This window comes from Cryptotermes secundus, unplaced genomic scaffold, assembly GCF_002891405.2.
Source record: "Cryptotermes secundus unplaced genomic scaffold, Csec_1.0 scaffold22, whole genome shotgun sequence".
Taxonomy (NCBI): domain Eukaryota; kingdom Metazoa; phylum Arthropoda; class Insecta; order Blattodea; family Kalotermitidae; genus Cryptotermes; species Cryptotermes secundus.
The window spans coordinates 4217172-4235342 of NW_019742961.1; the positions used below are offsets into that span (position 1 = coordinate 4217172).

General features: G+C 41.3%; 2 protein-coding genes across 5 annotated transcripts in view; one reads left to right on the forward strand and one right to left on the reverse strand.

Moving 5' to 3' along the window:
- LOC111873387 overlaps positions 1-18171 on the reverse strand; it is a 42273-nt gene that overhangs the window by 13826 nt on the left and 10276 nt on the right. The gene's annotated exons all lie outside the window — the stretch shown is intronic.
- Positions 13759-18171, forward strand: part of LOC111873404 (etoposide-induced protein 2.4 homolog) — an 80072-nt gene continuing 75659 nt past the window's right edge. Inside the window, exon 1 of one of the 4 annotated variants that reach the window (XM_033755078.1) lies at positions 13759-13942. In XM_033755078.1, coding sequence (XP_033610969.1) covers positions 13915-13942 — 28 coding nt within the window. In that variant the 5' untranslated portion in view covers positions 13759-13914. The remainder of the gene's footprint in view (positions 13943-18171) is intronic. The other 3 variants (XM_023868085.2, XM_023868088.2, XM_023868086.2) reach the window with 3 other exon arrangements.

The following is an 18171-nucleotide window of genomic DNA, read 5'->3' on the forward strand; positions in this document are numbered from 1 at the left end:
AGGTAATACTAAAATGGATTTAAAGAAATAACATACGAAGGTTGTCCTGGAGTCACGTGTTTCAGGCCAGGGACCATTGGCGGCCTGTTGTGTACAAAGTAATAATCCCTCGGGATTCAGAAAAGGAGGAGAATTTATTGACTAGCTTAGTAACTGTCAGCTTCCCAAGAAGGAATCTGCTCCATGGAATTGTTAAGTTATAAAACAGCACGTCTTAATTACAAACAGTGCACAGTTAGGCCTATAATTATATTACGCATCTCGACTACAGTGCGTAATCTTAGGCGAGTTACGAACGCACATTCTTATCCTGATCTTGTTTGTGCACTGCAGAGCCCATTTCTGAACCTGTTCGATTTGAGGGGCTGGAATAGACCATGGGAAATCTCACCATAATTTTGGAATTGAGATTTGATAGATCCAAATTTGTACCCCAGAAAAAGAAATAGGATAGGTTATCCTAGAATGTGAGGTTAATGAGAACGGCCAGTAAACACCCTATGAATCACGGTATTGTCCGCAGCTGCTATCTCGTGTGCAGATCACTCCAGTTTCACGTTGCATGTCGCGCCGATGAAGCCCTACATCTTCACTGCGACTGAGGGCGAAGACCGTTGACGCGTCCTTAGAGTCTACCCCACAAGTCTACTTTATTTATGGCTCTGCAGCCCTTTATTGGACCTTGGCCGCCTTTTTCAGTTTCTTAATCCTATACAGAGTCGGTAGGACTCCTTGGACGGGGGATCAGCCCATCTTAAGGTCTCTACCTACACACAGAACAACACAAACACAGAATAAACGCACACAGACATCCATGCCTCAAGTGGGATTCGAACAAACGATCCCAGTGTTCGAGTGGGCGAAAGCGGTTTATGCCTTAGACCGCTCGGCCACTGTGATCGGCCATGCCTTAGGTCAGCTTGCTCTAAATTGTATATTATTTCACTTATTGTCGTTTAAAATAGTTTCTACTGAGGTAGGTAACGCAAGAGTGTGTTATAGCTAAATTGTTTAAGTCTTAAGTACTGAGCGCTCTGGTACAACGGCAACTTCTTTTGGTTTTTATATCAGAGTAGGGACAAACTGATAGGCTTAAGTCGTCACAGTTTTTCCAACCCACTTTCTAAGAAAATTATCTGAAAAGGTTTAATTCATAACACAGCAAACAGATTCTAAATGGCGTTCTTTGCAGATTATCTGCTGCCTGTTTTTAATGTTATTTCAACAATATGCATTAAACAAAACGATAGAATTCACATTTCTAGATCACAATCATGCATGTATCCAAGTACAAGATACGTCAAACAATTTATGTGATACATGAAAAATTCCTTTTACGGCCCTATGTGGAAGAAGCTTTGTAATCGGTCAGCGTGGCTAAAAATCAAAATAAATGGCTAATGTTATAAAGAGATCGTTTATGTCGAATTTCACCAAAATCCGAATAACGGTTTATAGTACACTCTATATATGATAAAGTTCATTCATGACCTTATGTAAAGCGGGCGGCCGGTGTGTAAGGCTGACAACTTCAGCGCCATCTGTGAACTGATTGTCTAGAGAATGTTGGAGCCTCGACATCTCACAACCCTATGGGCCTTCACGGCCTTTTACAGGGATAGCTTTTTTTAACCTTATGTAAGGTATGGTTTACTATACAAATATTTGACCGAAAATTGAACTTGCCTGACGACTTTTACTGAATGTTTCCAGCGGTTTAGTCATTGATACTACGTCACAAACAGACCGACAGACATGACCTCCGCATATGGGGTTCCTTTCTTTTTAATACCCCTGAAAGTTTACTGTTTCTCTAATGCCTGCTCAGGAAATGAGCAGAAGAGACAAAATGTTGGCTTACGAAACACAAGCTTGTCAAACTGATGACACAGACCGTTGTAGAGCATTGCAGCTGCAGCTGTGGGCGCCAGTTTGCTCGCGGCTCTGCTGTGCTGCACCTGCTGGTGGTGCTGGTGGTGGTGGTGCTGCTGCTGCTGCTGTTGCACCACAGCTGTGGCTAGGCGTCGAGCGTTCAACAGGTCATCCGCCGTGCACCCCGGCGGCAAGCGCCACATGATTCAAGTAACGCGACGCCACATATTAACGACGGAGTCAGTGTGGCCCTCACATGTTCGGTCAGCAACGAACACTGCTTTATAGGCCTTGTATAGAAAGATTCAAGTGACGTTTCTTCTCGCAAATTGATTGTTCACATGTTGCCAAACTCTGGTTTATGAAGAGAAGTTGCAGTTTTTCTGCCGCTTCCTACGCTTCTCACACTGATCTCAAGAAACACGAGATTTACCACGTCTTCCGCGTGAATGATGTTACTCCCGTTACCACATTCTCTCAACACCACCGTCTATTAAACCACTTCATTTCACAGGAAAAACAAAATGAAAATATGAAGTCGAATGGTGGAATTTTGCCTGTGATAGAAGAATAAGGAATTTAAGTCTACTTTATCCTCATATGAAAACCATAAAATCGAAATATTCGATGTGAATACATCCTAGTATAAATCATGTCCATCTTATGTAAAAAGCAACACAGTACACGTGTCCTGATATCTTCCATCAATCGACCTGTGTCTTTGTGACATCTGATTACAAATTATAAAAATTATCAAGTTACTTCTTCTGTCTGTATAATGTTGACCCACGAGTAATTTCTGGCCTATTCTGAGCTTCTGTATCAAAATAATATACGTTTTTCTACCATTTATTTTGATTTCATATACATATTTGATTCTGTCGTAAATTGTAAGACTTGAAACCCCGATTCCACTGGTTTGAATGAGATATTTTAAAATATTAAATATATTTCTTAGTTTAAGAGCTAATCATTGGCGCCCCAAAATATAATGAAGTTTGAAGCATCTTGGTGACCACACAGTTTGTGTTAACGCCAGGACATTCAACTTATTCTTGCACTTTAATTTACCAGTGATTTGTACAGCACTGTAATTAATAATGAACATGTGTCAAAATTAGTTGTAATGGGATAGAAGTGACCTTTTTTTAATGCTAGTGGGGTGGGACTAAGTCCCTTGTACTGCGGCCACTTCTGGCCTATTGTACCAGCCCAAAATGATAGGTGAGGGTGATTGTGGAGCAATTGGTGGAATGAAGATTGGCAGGGGAAACCGAAATACTCGAAGGAAACCTACCTACCATGAACATGTGTCAAAATTAGTTGTAATGGGATAGAACTGACCTTTTTTTAATGCTAGTGGGGTGGGACTAAGTCCCTTGTACTGCGGCCACTTCTGGCCTATTGTACCAGCCCCAGATGATAGGTGAGGGTGATTGTGGAGCAATTGGTGGAATGAAGATTGGCAGGGGAAACCGAAATACTCGAAGAAAACCTACCCCAGCGCCACTTTGTCCACCACAAATCCCACTTGACCAGACCCGAGATCGAAACAGGGCCGCCGCGGTGGGAAGCCAGCGACTAACCGTTTGAGCTATAGCGCGGCCCTTAGAACTGACCTTAGAACTTCAATGTTTTGAGACACGGAAAATTATGACTTTTCCATTTCGTGAGAAATGAAACCAATGCCCTCGGCAGGCTTACATTTTTACACAGATTTGTCTCATTATATTCTATCAAGTTAATTCGAGAGAACTGCATTCAGCATGTCNTTCTGTATGACTGTCAAGTAGGCTACCTGCATGATATTAAACATGGCAATAACACTAATTTAGCATTCAAGATTGGCTATGGTAGGGCTTACTTTCACAACATTGCCTCACTGTTACGTATGTTTCCGTATCTGTCGCAAATAAATCTTAGGAATTCAGACAGTTCTGGGGATATCACGTAATATGACGCGCATTGAGAGCAACGTATTTTATATCTAGACCCAGCACAGTCTTCTGGGTCCTAATGTGCAAAATGTGTTAAGAATTCGGAATTCTTTCCTAACTGGCCTTTCAGGATCATTTAAATCTATTCAAAATTACAAGAAATACAAATTGTAACGTCGTCTACATTTTGATTGTCTAGAAAACGAAGTTCTTAACACACACATCGTCCATTTAATATTAGGTAATACTGTTTACAGATCACACTGGTAGAAGATCGTTTATGTACGATCGTAGTAATAACGCTTATCGCATCTTCCAAACCATAGAGACTGAATCACTGTTATCAGAAGCGGTGACGTTATCTTTACGTCAGCAATTATAAGATTATTGAATGCCGTTCAGGATACAAGAAATTAAGTAAATAGAACACGCAACGTCGCTCTCTGCGAGGGTGTTGTCGGTTTCAAAGAATTCACACTTAATTTGTGCACTGCTCTATGAATGAATACTCGTACGAAGTCACTTGCGTCACAAATGATACTGAAGACTTTAGGGGGTTAAATTAGAGTCAACCCCTCGGGTCGTTGGGTAGGCCACCTCACGACCTGAAGAATCAAAACAACCCTCCCCCAACCTCCCCTTACCACTCTCGTGTCCTCTCTGTTTATCAGTGAGTGAAAGAGTGAGAGGGAGTTCTTTTCCCTCTCAGTTGTGCACAGCATCCGACCCCCCCCCCTTTCCCTATATCAACCCATCATCGCGCGCAACCCTATAACACAATTCCGCTACCCTCAATCCACCCAACTTCATCGCCAGAGAAACCCCATGTGCAGAATCAATCATCAATTAACATTGCCAATGGTGCATTCATCTGCAGCATGTTGGTGCACTCCACTGTGTTTAAGCGGAACAGTAAGAAGACACAGTTCTGTCTTTACTTCTTCCCGAAAGCGTGGGCTGCTGCCACTGTCTATTTTCTTACTGTCGATGGCTCATTCATGTGCTCCCAGTTTAGTGATGGGGCCGGTTACTTGTAAGAAATTTCTGCCGTCCCCCCCCCCCCCNTTACTACCGCAGTCCTGTAGGTCCACGAATACAGTGAAACTTTCTTCATGGACGTCAACTCTCTTTAGCTTGATTCGTTGGTAAACATAGGCCTATGCAGGATTTACTTTTAAGAACACAGTGTCTACCCTATAAGCCAGAATATAAGGCGACCCTCTATTTTTCCAATTAGAAAATCATATTTTGACAAATTTGAATATATCATTTAGTTCTGAGGGTTGTAAGCAAAAATAAGTAAAAATTACACTATTAAGGCAAAGGTAGTACGCGGTAGCGTAGTTCATTGAGGCACTATGCTACAAGCCGGAAGATCGCAATTTCAAGTCCTGATGAGGTCATTGGATTCTTTTTAATTGACCTAATCTTTCCAGCCGCATTATGGCCCTGGGGTCGACTCAGCCTCTAACAGAAATGAGTACCAGGAATATTCTTGAGGGTAAAGAGCGGCCGGCGCGTAGGGCTGACAACCTTACCGCCATCTGTGAGCCGACCGTCTAGAAAATGTGGGAACCTCAACATCTCACAACCGTATGGGCCTTCACGGCCTGTTACAGAGATACCTTTACTTTTATTAAGGCAGAGGTAAATTTGTCTCTGTGCTTAAATAATTAAGCACTACGCCATGGATGTGTAGATCCACTTGTTCTTGCATGCGAGTTGTTCAGCTTCACGCCCCAGCCGCTTTATCCACAGGGAAAGAGTATCCGATAATCATTGGATAGAAGGCTGGGTAGGCCCCAGAACCGTTCTGGACGACATGGAGAGGAGAAATGTCTTGTCCCTACCGGCGCTCGAACTCCGGCCCCTCGGTCGTCCAGCCCATAGCCAGTCGCTATACTGACTGCACTATCTCGACTCAAAAAATAACTATACCGTTAAGATATAATAAATTAAAAATTTAATACCTTAAATATAATTATAGTTATTTTCACAAATATCGTCAAAATTAGCAATTAGAGCTCCTCATAATCGTGTTCATATTTATTCTTAAGGACCTGAAAATAAGAGGACTTTTCTTTTCAATGAAATAATATTTCAGAAACCTCGACTTATATTCGAGCTAATTGGGTATTTAATTTCCGATAGAGGCTTTTTTAAACTGACATTTACTGAGTCTCTTGCTCTGTATTTGATTAATTTTAACTTGGTCTTCTTTGCGATTAGCCTACAACTTGTGTAGACTCCTGGAAGAAGCAAGGGACTTATGATACACCTCGACCTATGCAAGGACTGAAGCTCTCACAGCAGTGATTATGAAGAATTCTATTTTCTGGGATATAACGCCGTGTAGTTCGTTGAAAATCAGCCGATGTTTCGGAGGAACATGTGGCCTACATCTTCAGAGCGGAGGAATAAGTCAAGAAAGAAGCCAGCATGCAGCAGCCATGTAACAAGCAGAAGAGATTTTCAACGGACTACACGACGTTTTATCCTAGAAGATGAAAACTCTTCACCTAGGCCTACCTCAAAGCTGCTGATGAGTAGCTACACTCGCGTTCCATTTGTGATGAGTCGCCTGATTTTAGCAGAACTGAGTACGTAAGGTAAATTTTTCCTTGTGCTCAATTGATTAAGCACTGTGCCACGAAGACATATGGTGGATTCGAGGTACAGCACCACCTTGGCCTCGGCAGTAGATGGAGGTGCGTGGTCAGCTTCACGGCCCGGCCGCTTTACCCTCGGGGAAATCATCCCATTGGATAGAAAGCTGGTTGGGCGCCAGAGCCAGTCTGGAAGCTGTGAAGAAGATAAATATCTTACCCCTGCTGGGATTCGAACCTCGGCAGTCCAGCCGGTCGATATACTGACTGAGCTATCCAGAATTTAGGCTTAAGGCGATAAAATTACATTCATTGTGACAGAACGTGTAGTATGCAAAACCAGTAAAATGTCTTTTCCACTGTTCCAGCCCAAAATATTACGTACCAGGCGTGAATATTATGTATAGAAGCTCAAGTTTCCGAAAGGGTGCCTTAGTGTCTGTGCGAAAGGCGACCAGAAACAAACACAACTGTAATAGAAGCAGGGTCTTTTAAAATATCTGACACAAGATATTATCTGCTAGATTGGAGGAAAAACAGTAATTTGTGAATGAAACGAAATACCAGAATGACTGGAAAATACTGTTAAAGGATTCAGAAGAAAAAAGGAGAGAAACGTTGTTTTCCTCAGGCAGCGAACGTTATTCGGAAGTGGAGGTGGTGTCTCCGTTACGAAATACGAAGCCATGTTACCAGCCATTAAGTAAGTGATCGTCAGTGCGCTGAGCATGTACCAAAAGAAATGAACTGTTCGTCATTTTTACAGAAAGATGGAGTCAGAACCTTAAGATACGTGTATCTAGAGAATATGTACGTAACGGAAAATAGATCAGTAGAAACGTAATATATTTGATAATTCAATAAGTATTTGGAATATCCCCCTCTGAATTAAGTCTACAAAAAAAAAAAAACTCCGTGGTTTTAGTCCGCAAGCGAACTATACCGCCTCTGTGATCTAGTGGTCAGTGTTCCCGGCTACAGATCCCGAGGTACCGAGTTCAATTCCCGGGGCTACCAGATTTTCTGAGAAGTAGTGGGCCTGAAACGGGGTTCACCCACCTTCGTGAGGATAATTGAGGAGCTATTTCAAGGAAATAGCGACTCCGGTCTAGAAAACCGAAATTAACGGCCGTGGGGATTCGTTGCGCGGACCATGCCAGAACCTCTATCCACTAAAGGTTGCACGAACTTCGCCGACAAGCGAGATGGAGTAAATGAATGGAAATTCACAGGACTACAGTGGAGGGTATGCGGTAGTACGCTGTAGGCATGTTCTCTTTTTCCGAATGAATAGGACATACCTTCTGCTTTTCAAACAGACAGCATATACCTAACATAATCATATGAAAAATTATATAGATTGATAAAAACAGTTGATATTGAAGTTAACAACGCATCATATTGTGACATATAGACCCGTTGCTGGGCAACGATTCGGTAAACACATTCCCGTGACATCGAATACGCAGGCAACAATCGGATAACTGGCGTTTCTATGCAACCACGCTGTGTATAACAATAGACGAAGCAGTGTTTTCCAGGGATCCGCCTCGAAGCTATATTAGTAGTAGAGAAGAGAATCAGATCAGAACGAGAACGGGAATGGAGCGGTTCCTCGGCAGTCAAGGAAGAAGTGTTCGGCTGAAGATTGGTTGTGAGTGATTGCACAAAAAGGTGCTAATAAATACAATCATCCAATCCAAAACCTATTATCATAGTCACGTGACCACAAGCTCGTGATAATATTCTGAAACCGGAATGCTAGAAAAAGAAATAACTAACATGAATATTTGTTTTTAAAGGAAGCTAATAGTAAACTCATACGGATCCTCATATCATAGCAGAATTATGGTTTTTCAGTTTGCTATTCTTAAGGACTGCATCCTGTTGCATATATACAATGAATATATAGGCTATAATTTTTACCGTCAATGAAGTAAAAGTAAAGTAAAGTAAAGCTACCCCTGTAACAGGCCGTTAAGGCCCATAGGGTTGTGAGACGTTAAGGGTCCCACATTACCTTGACAATCGGCTCAAAGATGGCGGTAAGGTTGTCAGCCTTACGCGCCGGCCGCGCTTCACTCCCCAGGAAAATTATTTAATTAATTCCTGGCCTATTGCTGCCGGAAGGATTAGGTCAATTGAAAAAATCCAATGACCTCATCGGGACTTGAACCCGCGACCTTCCGGCTTGTAGCATACTATCTTAACTACTACGCTATCGCGTACCCCTGCCGTCAACGCAACAACACTTTAGTATTTATTTATTTATATAGCACGCACTACATGTTCCGACTTCAAATTGCTCACCTTCAGGTGCTGCATATAATATATGAGAAACTTGCAGCACCTGAAGATGACCCATTTGTGGTCGAAACATGTAGTGCGTGCTATATAAATAAATACTAAAGTGTTGTTGCGTTGACGGTAAAAGTTATATATGTTCAATATAATTTGCTTTTAAAAATCTTGAAAAATTCACCCCTCCCCCCAAACTTTTACCTTCTGCTCATTTTACTGTCGGTTCCTATCCTAGTACTGACTTGGTGTGGGTGGAGTGTAGGTACAGTAGCTGTCTTACGTCTCACGTTTAGACGTGAAAAAGTCTGAGTTCTTTAAGTTATGAGGATGTAAACTTCACAGAGCGGTACTTCACGAGATGCTGAAGCAATAGAAATTCGCTCCATCTCCTTCCACCGGATATTGAAACAGCAGCAACTTACAGCCCAGTATTGGCAGCTGTATATTTAACAATGAATATAAAATCTAATTACATTTCTTTTCACTAAATTACTGCAGCATTTTAACGACATCTGACATTTATTCAATTTCCTTCGCTGTAGTTTTTCTTTCTCTCTCTGCAGCATGAAATTTCGTGAGCCGTCCCCCAGCTCTCACCAAGTCTCCCGTCTACGCTTTCTTGCCCGCGGCGAACCGACTGCGCGAACATAAAGGTTCAGACTTTGATGGCGTCTTCGGAGAAGCGAGAATCTTCCCCATCCGTAGCACAAGCCACATCCTTCCGACGACCAGAAAAATACTTCCTTCCTTTCCTAGCTCTACTATTGGTCGAGATCTGAGTCACGTGGATGCCATAAAGATCAACAATAGTCTCTTCTTCTTCTCTTTCTATCTCTGTTTTCCTCCTTGGAATGGAAATCTCTTCTTCTTGCAAGAAACTTCATCGCAAATCCCGCTCCTCCTATTTCCATCAGTTAAAACCTTTCCGAGACTCTGCGCCATGGTCCTCGTCTTACCCATGTCGCTTCGAAGTTTAAAACGATCTTCCGGTCTCCGTAATCAAGAAAACAATATCGCCGAGCCTCCCGCAGTGACACTAAGCTTAGCGGAAAGGGGTTTTAATGTTATTTAAACAATAATATATCACACAGGATGCTTCGGTGTCAAGTGGCAGCAGACAAGTGGGATTTGGGGGGCTTGGAGTTTTGCCCCCACTATCCGAACGCCACCCCTCCACTTCCCGAACCAAGGCGCGAGCTCTACGCGGTATTACGGCGCTCGGCGGGGCGTCGGCGCATCTGAAAGTCAAATGTTGAATAGGAGGGCAGAGGGAACGGGGGGCCTTTCATACAGAGAATCATTATTGCTGCTTGCTTTAGGGATGGAGCCCAGCCGCTCATATCATGGATTTGGAGAGAGCTTTCCCGGGGGTTCGTAATGTCCTATGGCCTACAGCTGCTGGGTGCAAGGGTCGGAGATGGAAATTAGGTATCAGGAAGATCGGCTGATATAGAGGAATGAAGCATGTGAAAGGGCACACAGCGACCAGCTACTGATGCGATGAGTGTCATGAGGTTGCTTCAGAGTGACACAGCAATCTCAGAACATCAGAAAAGACGGAAAGGAAATACAAATATATTTTACCTCATTGGAATACAGACTTCACGATTCATATGCACATGATTTCAAAGAACTCTAAAAGTTGATACAGTAGATTATGAATATCTTAGTTCAGTATATTATTTAAAAGTTTTGTTGTTCGCAGCTCACGCATGATCTTGTGCATTTGCCCACTTCCTTGCTTGTTTATAATGTTCGGGAGATGGTTAAGGCACGTTACGCTGATATGAGAATTCAACTACAAAGATACCCTTATGCTTACAGTAACAAGTTTAGCCGTTTTCGAACCCCTGTGTAGCGCCTATTAAAATCGCTCTCTCCTCCCCTCCATCCGCGACTCAATCTCCTTGTCTGTATGCAGAAACATCTCGAGAATTATTGAATGGATTTTCACGAAATTTGATATTAGGAAGCTGTACTATAATGTATTCATAAAATTCCATTTTCTTAAAAATAGGACAGTAACTACACTAGTTTCTGCCAACGAACAAAAACAAACTCCGTGACCTGTAGTCCGAAAGCGAACTATGCCCACATCTCGAGAATAAGTCCTAAAATATTTGTCCAAGCGAAAAATAGTGTGGCAAAAATGAAGCATAATTTTGTGCAATACACTTTTTCCGGGTTTGGAGAAATTTAGACATGAATTGTTATGCTAAGCGTGTATTTCCTAACGTACATATTCAGCAGCCAACAATGGGCTTCCAAACATATCTAAAGACTACCCAACTGTTTATTCTATAAAACAGATAAGTCATCTTCCTATTTCAAAAATCAAAGGAAGTGTTGAATGAATTTAGATTAAATTACTCCTAAATAAGATTTGGTGTGTTCTGTTAATGCAGTGCTCTACTACACACGAGATTAAGTGTGTACTGAACAAGTTTTAAATATACATAAATGGACATATACTTAGTTTTTATAATGTCTGTGAGTACTGGGAACAATAAAGGCGTAGTTAATAACAAAATAAACTCCGTGGCCTGTAGTCTGCAATTGAACCATACCGACCGAGCGACCGCCGCTTATCGGCGACGTTAGTACCAACTTTAGCGTTGTCAGCGCAACAGATCTCCACTGACGTCAATTTCTGTTTTCTAGACCGGAGCCGCTATTTACTTGAAATAGCTCCTCAGTTATCCTCACGAGGCTGATTGAACCCCGTTCCGTCTACTTCTCAGAAAATCTGATAGCGCAGAGAATCGAACCCGGAATTCTGGATCTATAGCCAGGAACTCTGACCACTAGACCACAGAATTCTTCCACTTATTCGACATGTTTTGGAACCTGTATGCAGATTAGCATTTTTAAGTTTTTCCTTGGTAACTATAGACTGATAACTCGTCTTAAATCCATTGATGTGTCAATCTATGTCTCTAATACTTTTGCTCTCAGTCTGAAGTATTCATCGGAGAAGAACATTTCTCAAAATTGTGGTATCAGTTGTGCGCATATTTAAGTATGAGCATGTTGAATATGCCATGTTCCTCTTCATAGTAACTGATACTGAAAGTTCCCTTCCAGGTCCATGAATGTAGGCCTGTACATTACATAAATACTGTAAGTTTCTACAGTATGGGACCCCTTATTCGGAACACCAGAGTCCGAAAGTACCTGAAATCCGGAAGGTTTTCCTCGTGACGTATGACGAGAAGACGTTGCATGAAGAAGTTACAGAGGGACGATTAAATGTAAACAAAGATGCTCCTGTTGTTCTGCAACTCACAGACAGTGTAACAGTTCGCAAGGGAATTCACACTAATAAGGATGAGATCAACAGATAACTCATTTCAGTTGACAGTGCATTAGTTTAACCGAGAAACTGATTAAGGGACTGGAACAAAAAAAGTACTGTTTCTGATATGTGGATATATAAAAAACAAAAACTTTAAAAAGCAACAAAATCAAGTAGTTCTGGAAAAAGAATCTCCTATTTTCCTTTGATACGACAAGAAACGCATATAAAGCGACGCCTCCAAGAGTTCTTCGTTGCCGCAGGAACATGTTTACCGAGAAATTGCTAGCAACGATCTCTCACTCACTCCTTGAGCTGAGCCCTTCTTGAGAAGCCGCCAATTGTGCAGCTACCCAAGAACTTACCAGCATTTTATGGAACCCAAAGGTTCATTACCGTATTCACAAGAGCCCTCCTCTGGTCCCTACCCTAAGCCAGATCAATTCAGTCCATACCATCCCATCCTATCTCTCTAAGATCCATTTAATATTGTCCACCTACCTACGTCTTGGTCTTCCTAATGGTCACTTTCCTTCTGGCTTTCCCACCAATATCCTATATGCATTCCTCTTCTCACCCATTCGTGCTACACATCATGCCCATCTCATTCTCCTTCACTTGATCATTCTAATTATACTTGGTGAAGAGTACAAGGAATGGGGCTCCTCATTACGTAGTTGTTTTCCAATCTACTATTATTAAATTCCTCTTCGGTCCAAATATTCTCCTGAGCACCTTCTTCTCAAACACCCTCAGTCTATGTTCCTCCCTTAATGTCAACGATAGGGGGGATAAACATATAGAAACAGAGAGTGATGGGTGGGATTTATGAAGTACGCTGTTGAGATACACTAAGGTGCCATACCAAATTTCTTAAAGATTGGTTAAAGATTCCAGAGTTGATGGGAGGATACACAGACTCACAGACAGCAAGGTGGTCTCGTAAGCCTAATTATATGTTTTCAAAACAAGGAAAATAGGCTAAAACGCTTAAGTGCATAAAACTATTAACTTTCCAAGACACGTTTAAACGATTAAATATTATTGTGCTGAAAAAAGTGATAATTCTAGCTCACGTTGTTCAACTTCAAGTTTTTATTAGGTAAAGCAAATGTTAATAATTCTTCTTAATATTTTTTTAATTTACGCTAGTTATTTTTGGCTAAGGTACTCAGAAAATTAAAAAATCTGGGAATCTCATTGTTCCGATTTTTCGGGATAACGGGTCCCATATTGTATTTTCTTCGGCACAACTTCTGTGCACATTGCTGGCCCATAGTCAACAGAAATTGCGCACACATGATCACGTGATGATGGCCGAGGGGCCTAAACATGCAATAGATAATTGATGTATAGTGCATCTACACAGAAGTTGTGTTGTCGCATATGAATACAGTTGGAAGCACAACACAACATGAAGCTACGATACGGTATTTACTATGTGTCTGTGTAGGTACGCAGACTCTATGCGGATTTGTTAAGGATCCTGTACTGCAGCAATATAGATTTTTAGTATTCAATTCGAGTTTAAAGGAAACAAAAATGTTCATTTCTTCAGGTACATACATACAGTGTGATTCTCTCATTAGGAAACCAAAATATTCCTTAATAATTTTTAATTTTTGTATGGATCCCTATGAAAAGTGACATGTATGAAACTTACGTCTATCGAAGTAGAACCATCATACCCCTTAACGAATTGGACTATACCCATGACGTCGAGACGTGACCGCCGAACAGGCCTTTGGCTCAGTGTAGAGCGATTTTGTGTGCCGCAAACATGTACTCAGCTGAACAGCGTGTGTTTACTGTTTGTGAAAACTGAAGAACGGGCCGATTTAAACAATGGTAAAAAATTAGAGACAATCAAAGTGTTTTGACTAGGCACGCTGGAGGCCGGAAAATGTGTTATCGCACGGTGCAGGATGTACGTAAGTACATGTCAATTTTCATAGAGAACCATACAAAAATTAAAAAGTTATTGAAGAATGTTTTGGTTTCCTAAGGAGAGAATCATCCTGTACATTACATACTTACAGTCCAAGCATACACATGTATTTTAATAGCGTGGGGTACATTTGCCTTTACATAGTCTCCATAAAATATGGATTTTCAAAATAGAATTATAAAAGTGCATTGGGAGCCATGCCGTTGTGTCATTCATAATGTCAAATATGTTCACTATCCAAGAAAAAACGCTGATACGGCTGGAATTGGGGTATCATTTCCTTGTGTCGCTGTAACGCATTCAAGTGATGGATATACGGCAGATAGGGGAGATAGAAGTGAAATAAGAGCATGATGATATAATAATCATAATAATAATAGGATGGGTAGTTAAAGTGTTGGGGTATAATGTTGAGAAATAGCCCTGTCAATTAGTAAGTTTGTGTCTATTATGAAGGCAGGCATAAGTAGAATGATCAAGTCAAGGAGGATGAGTTGGGCAGGACATGTGGCACGAATGAGGGAGAAGAGGAATGCATATGGGATATTGGTGGGAAAGCCAGAAGGAAAGATACCAATAGGAAAGGACGTGGGTGCGTGGACAGTATTGAAATATATCTTCGATAGGATGGGATGGTATGGATCTGGTTCATCTAGCTCAGGATAGAGACCAGTGGAGGGCTCTTGTGAAGACGGTAATGAACCTTCGGGTTCCATAAAACTTTGGGAATTTCTTGAGTAGCTGCAGAATTGGCGGCTTCTCAAGAAGGATTCAACTGCATGAGTGAGTAATTATGAAGAAAAATTTGCAGTGTTTTAAAATTATGTACAATAATTTTGTAGGCAACATGATGTGAACCGGGGGCACGCGGTAGCGTAGTTGGTTGAGGCACTGTGCTACAAGCTGGAAGGTCGCGGGTTCAAGTCCTGATGAGGTCATTGGATTTTTTAAATTTACGTAATCCTTCCAGCCGCACTATGGCCCTGGGGTCGAATCAGCTTCTAACTGAAGTGAGAACCAGGAATCTTCCTGGGGGCAAAGGGCGGCTGGCCGGCGAGTAAGGCTGACAACCTTACCGCCATCTTTGAGCCGATTGTCTAGAAAATGTGGGACCCTCAACATCTCACAACCCTATGGACCTCCACGGCCTGTTACAGGGATACCTTTACTTTTTTACTTTACTTTTTACATGATGTGAACCGACCCCATGGGATGAACCCTCTATTTATATGTCGGCCTAATTTAATAATGAACGTGTATTGTAATGGTAAAGAATGTGTCATAGATCTATTATACTTTTATAATTTTATGCATTATTAATGCCATAAAGTAGGCACATATGGTGTTCAGTACTGATGAAATATTAATCTGTTCTTTATTTGAGGAAGAAATAAATGTTAAGAAGAGGAATGCTACTAAGCTCACCAGAATAAGACATGTTTCAATGTCAGGGCTTTACAGAGTAATTGCTGAATTTTCGTGTCTTTATATGCAGGCTGCACTGAGCACCGACCTTTACACACATAACGCTACAGGCTTTGGTTAGTAATAAATCCGCAAATTGAATTCGTGTCTGGGGTAAAAGAGCAGACTCCTGAAGCCTATAGGATCACGAGGATCAGGAACTTGGGTTTGCTGGGCCGGAGTGATATAGGATTCTTGAGCGCAGAAGTACATCATGTTAGTTATCGGATTTGTGGTAAATCTAAAGTCAATATGGAGAGAGCTCGATAAAACTGCTGAATGAACAGAAATAAGGTCTTCATTGTAAGCGAAGAGAGTATTCTTACCTGTGTCAGAAATCACTTTTGAGTTACATCCGCAGAGACGTAAAACTAACCAAGAAACCCTCTGGAGTATAATTGTCATCTAAGTAATATTTAAAACTTCAAAACCTTCACTACAGAAAACACACTTCATTTTGATTAAGGCTAAATGGTTAATGCTATTTGTATAGGGAAATAATCGCTACTTACTTTGAGAATCATTCAAAACCCAAAAATATATTCTGTGGAAAAAATGAGGAATTATTGGCGTTGAAGAGTGGCCCAAAAGTGGGTCAGCCTAAAATATTCTTTCGTATTAATGGAAATGTTGTGAGTTTTGCACTGAACATGGACGACCTCATTTCGAACAATTTTTATAAATTCAGTACATGCTTACGACGTTTGTAACGTTTTTTAATGTACATTTTACTAACCAGTTAACTGGCTTGGGGCCACCCTGTACAGTAACCACTGCTATTGAAGTAGTAATGAGCTTACCAAAATCATCGTTACGACTATCTCTCGCCCCAAAAAAGAATTCAGACACTAAACTCGGAACCCATATGCCCAGTGACGCGTTCTATTATTACGTCGTACAATTAAAACTATAATTTCTGAATTAAAGGCCAAAGAAATGTTATCCTTAACTTTTCTCATCCATGTACGTTTCGCATAAATGCTTTTGGTGAGGATATCCGAACACATTTATGGATAGAGAGCATTTTCTTGAAAGATACCCCACTTTCATGTTCCGTCTACTGTGTGTGTTTTGTAGTGACTGTATGTACTTGGCACACAAGCGTCCGTTCATCTCAATTAAAACTGTGAATGCATGTGGCCCCTGCAGCCAAACCTACCGAAGCTGATTTCCACACAGAAGTAAGGTATATCGGCTTATTCGTTTATAAGGCTTCCTCTTTCCTCCACTTCTCTTATCGCTGCGGAAAGTGATTTTGTTCTCTCGGACTCTCACACTAAGCAATTTATTTCTTTCCTTCCTGTTGTAATCAAGGAACCTATTTTCACCCTCAAACTTCTCTTCTTCTTTTGCTTCTTCGTGGAGTCGTTTCGATTCAATTCTGTCTAGCTCTTATCGGTTGCTTGGTGGCTCAGAGGCATGAACTGACCAAGTAAATGCAGCCAAGTGCTACCGGATGGACGAAATGACGTGCTCAGGAGTATAGTGTGTTCAGGAAGTATGTCTTCTCTTTTGCCACTCTCGCAGTTTGGTCTACATAATCTTTAATTTAAATAAATAAATTGTCACTTATGTCGGGTCATTTATTTTGGAAAACTAAATGGAATTATAAAGTTTAGGAATTCCTTTCAAAGATTTAAATTTTAATATTAAATGTACCTATACAGTGTTAGTCGTGAATTAATACGCTTTTCTTCTCAATTAACATGTGGTTCGAAATAAAATTCTAATCTTATTGTTCTAAACTTCGAAACATAAAGACAACTTAATTTAATTCCACCTGAGTCTTTCCTCAACTTTCTTTCCGTGGTGATTCTAGAAATTCAGAAATATAAAAAACAAACACAACTCCATGGTTCTAGTCCGCAAGCGAACTATACCGACCGAGCGACCGCCACTTGTCGGCGAAGTTAGTGCCAACTTTAGCGAATAGAGGGTGCTGCGTGGTCAGCGCAACGAATCCCCACGGCCGTTAATTTTGATTTCTAGACCGGAGCCTCTATTTCCTTGAAATAGCTCCTCAGTTATCTTTACGAGGCTGAGTGGATCCCGTTCCAGACCCACTACTTCTAAGAAAATCTGTTAGCGCCGAGAATCGAACCCGGAACTCTGAATCTGCAGCCAGGAATTCTGACCACTAGACCATAGAAGTGGTCTTCAGAAATCTCACTATGGAAAATATATTTAATGCAGATAATTAAATGTTTTCACTTGGAAGTCATTGTTCATTCAACGCAAGAGTTCTTGTGCCTTTTGGGAAAATTTTAACACTCTCATTAAATCGAGTAGCGGCGCTAAGCTGTCGCTAATTCTACTTCCGGTGTGGGGCACATTATGAGAGCAATTGTAACTTACGCGGTATAACGACGTTGTCTAAGGGGCTTACATACGTAGATCCGTTAATTCAACGAAAGAGACTTACGTCGTAAACTGTTCGTAATAAGGGTGGACTGTGGCCAGTTGCAGGAAGGAGGGGTGACTTAATAGATTCCACTCGCTTCTCAGCTGCTGCCGGCTGGTCAGCAATAGACCGGAAGTTGTTACTGGACCCAAGGGAAATCCGAGGCTCATTTCCCGCCAATCAACGACCAGATCTCCAGTAAGGTTTATTTATCTTCTCTACGTCCAGTCAGCGCTCCTGAAAGCGTTACCAGCATAAAGGATATTCTTGCTAAATAATTCGATAGTTTCGTTGGGGGGGGGGGGGGGGGGAGGATTTTTTGGTTTTTGGGCATTTTTGCGTTTCTT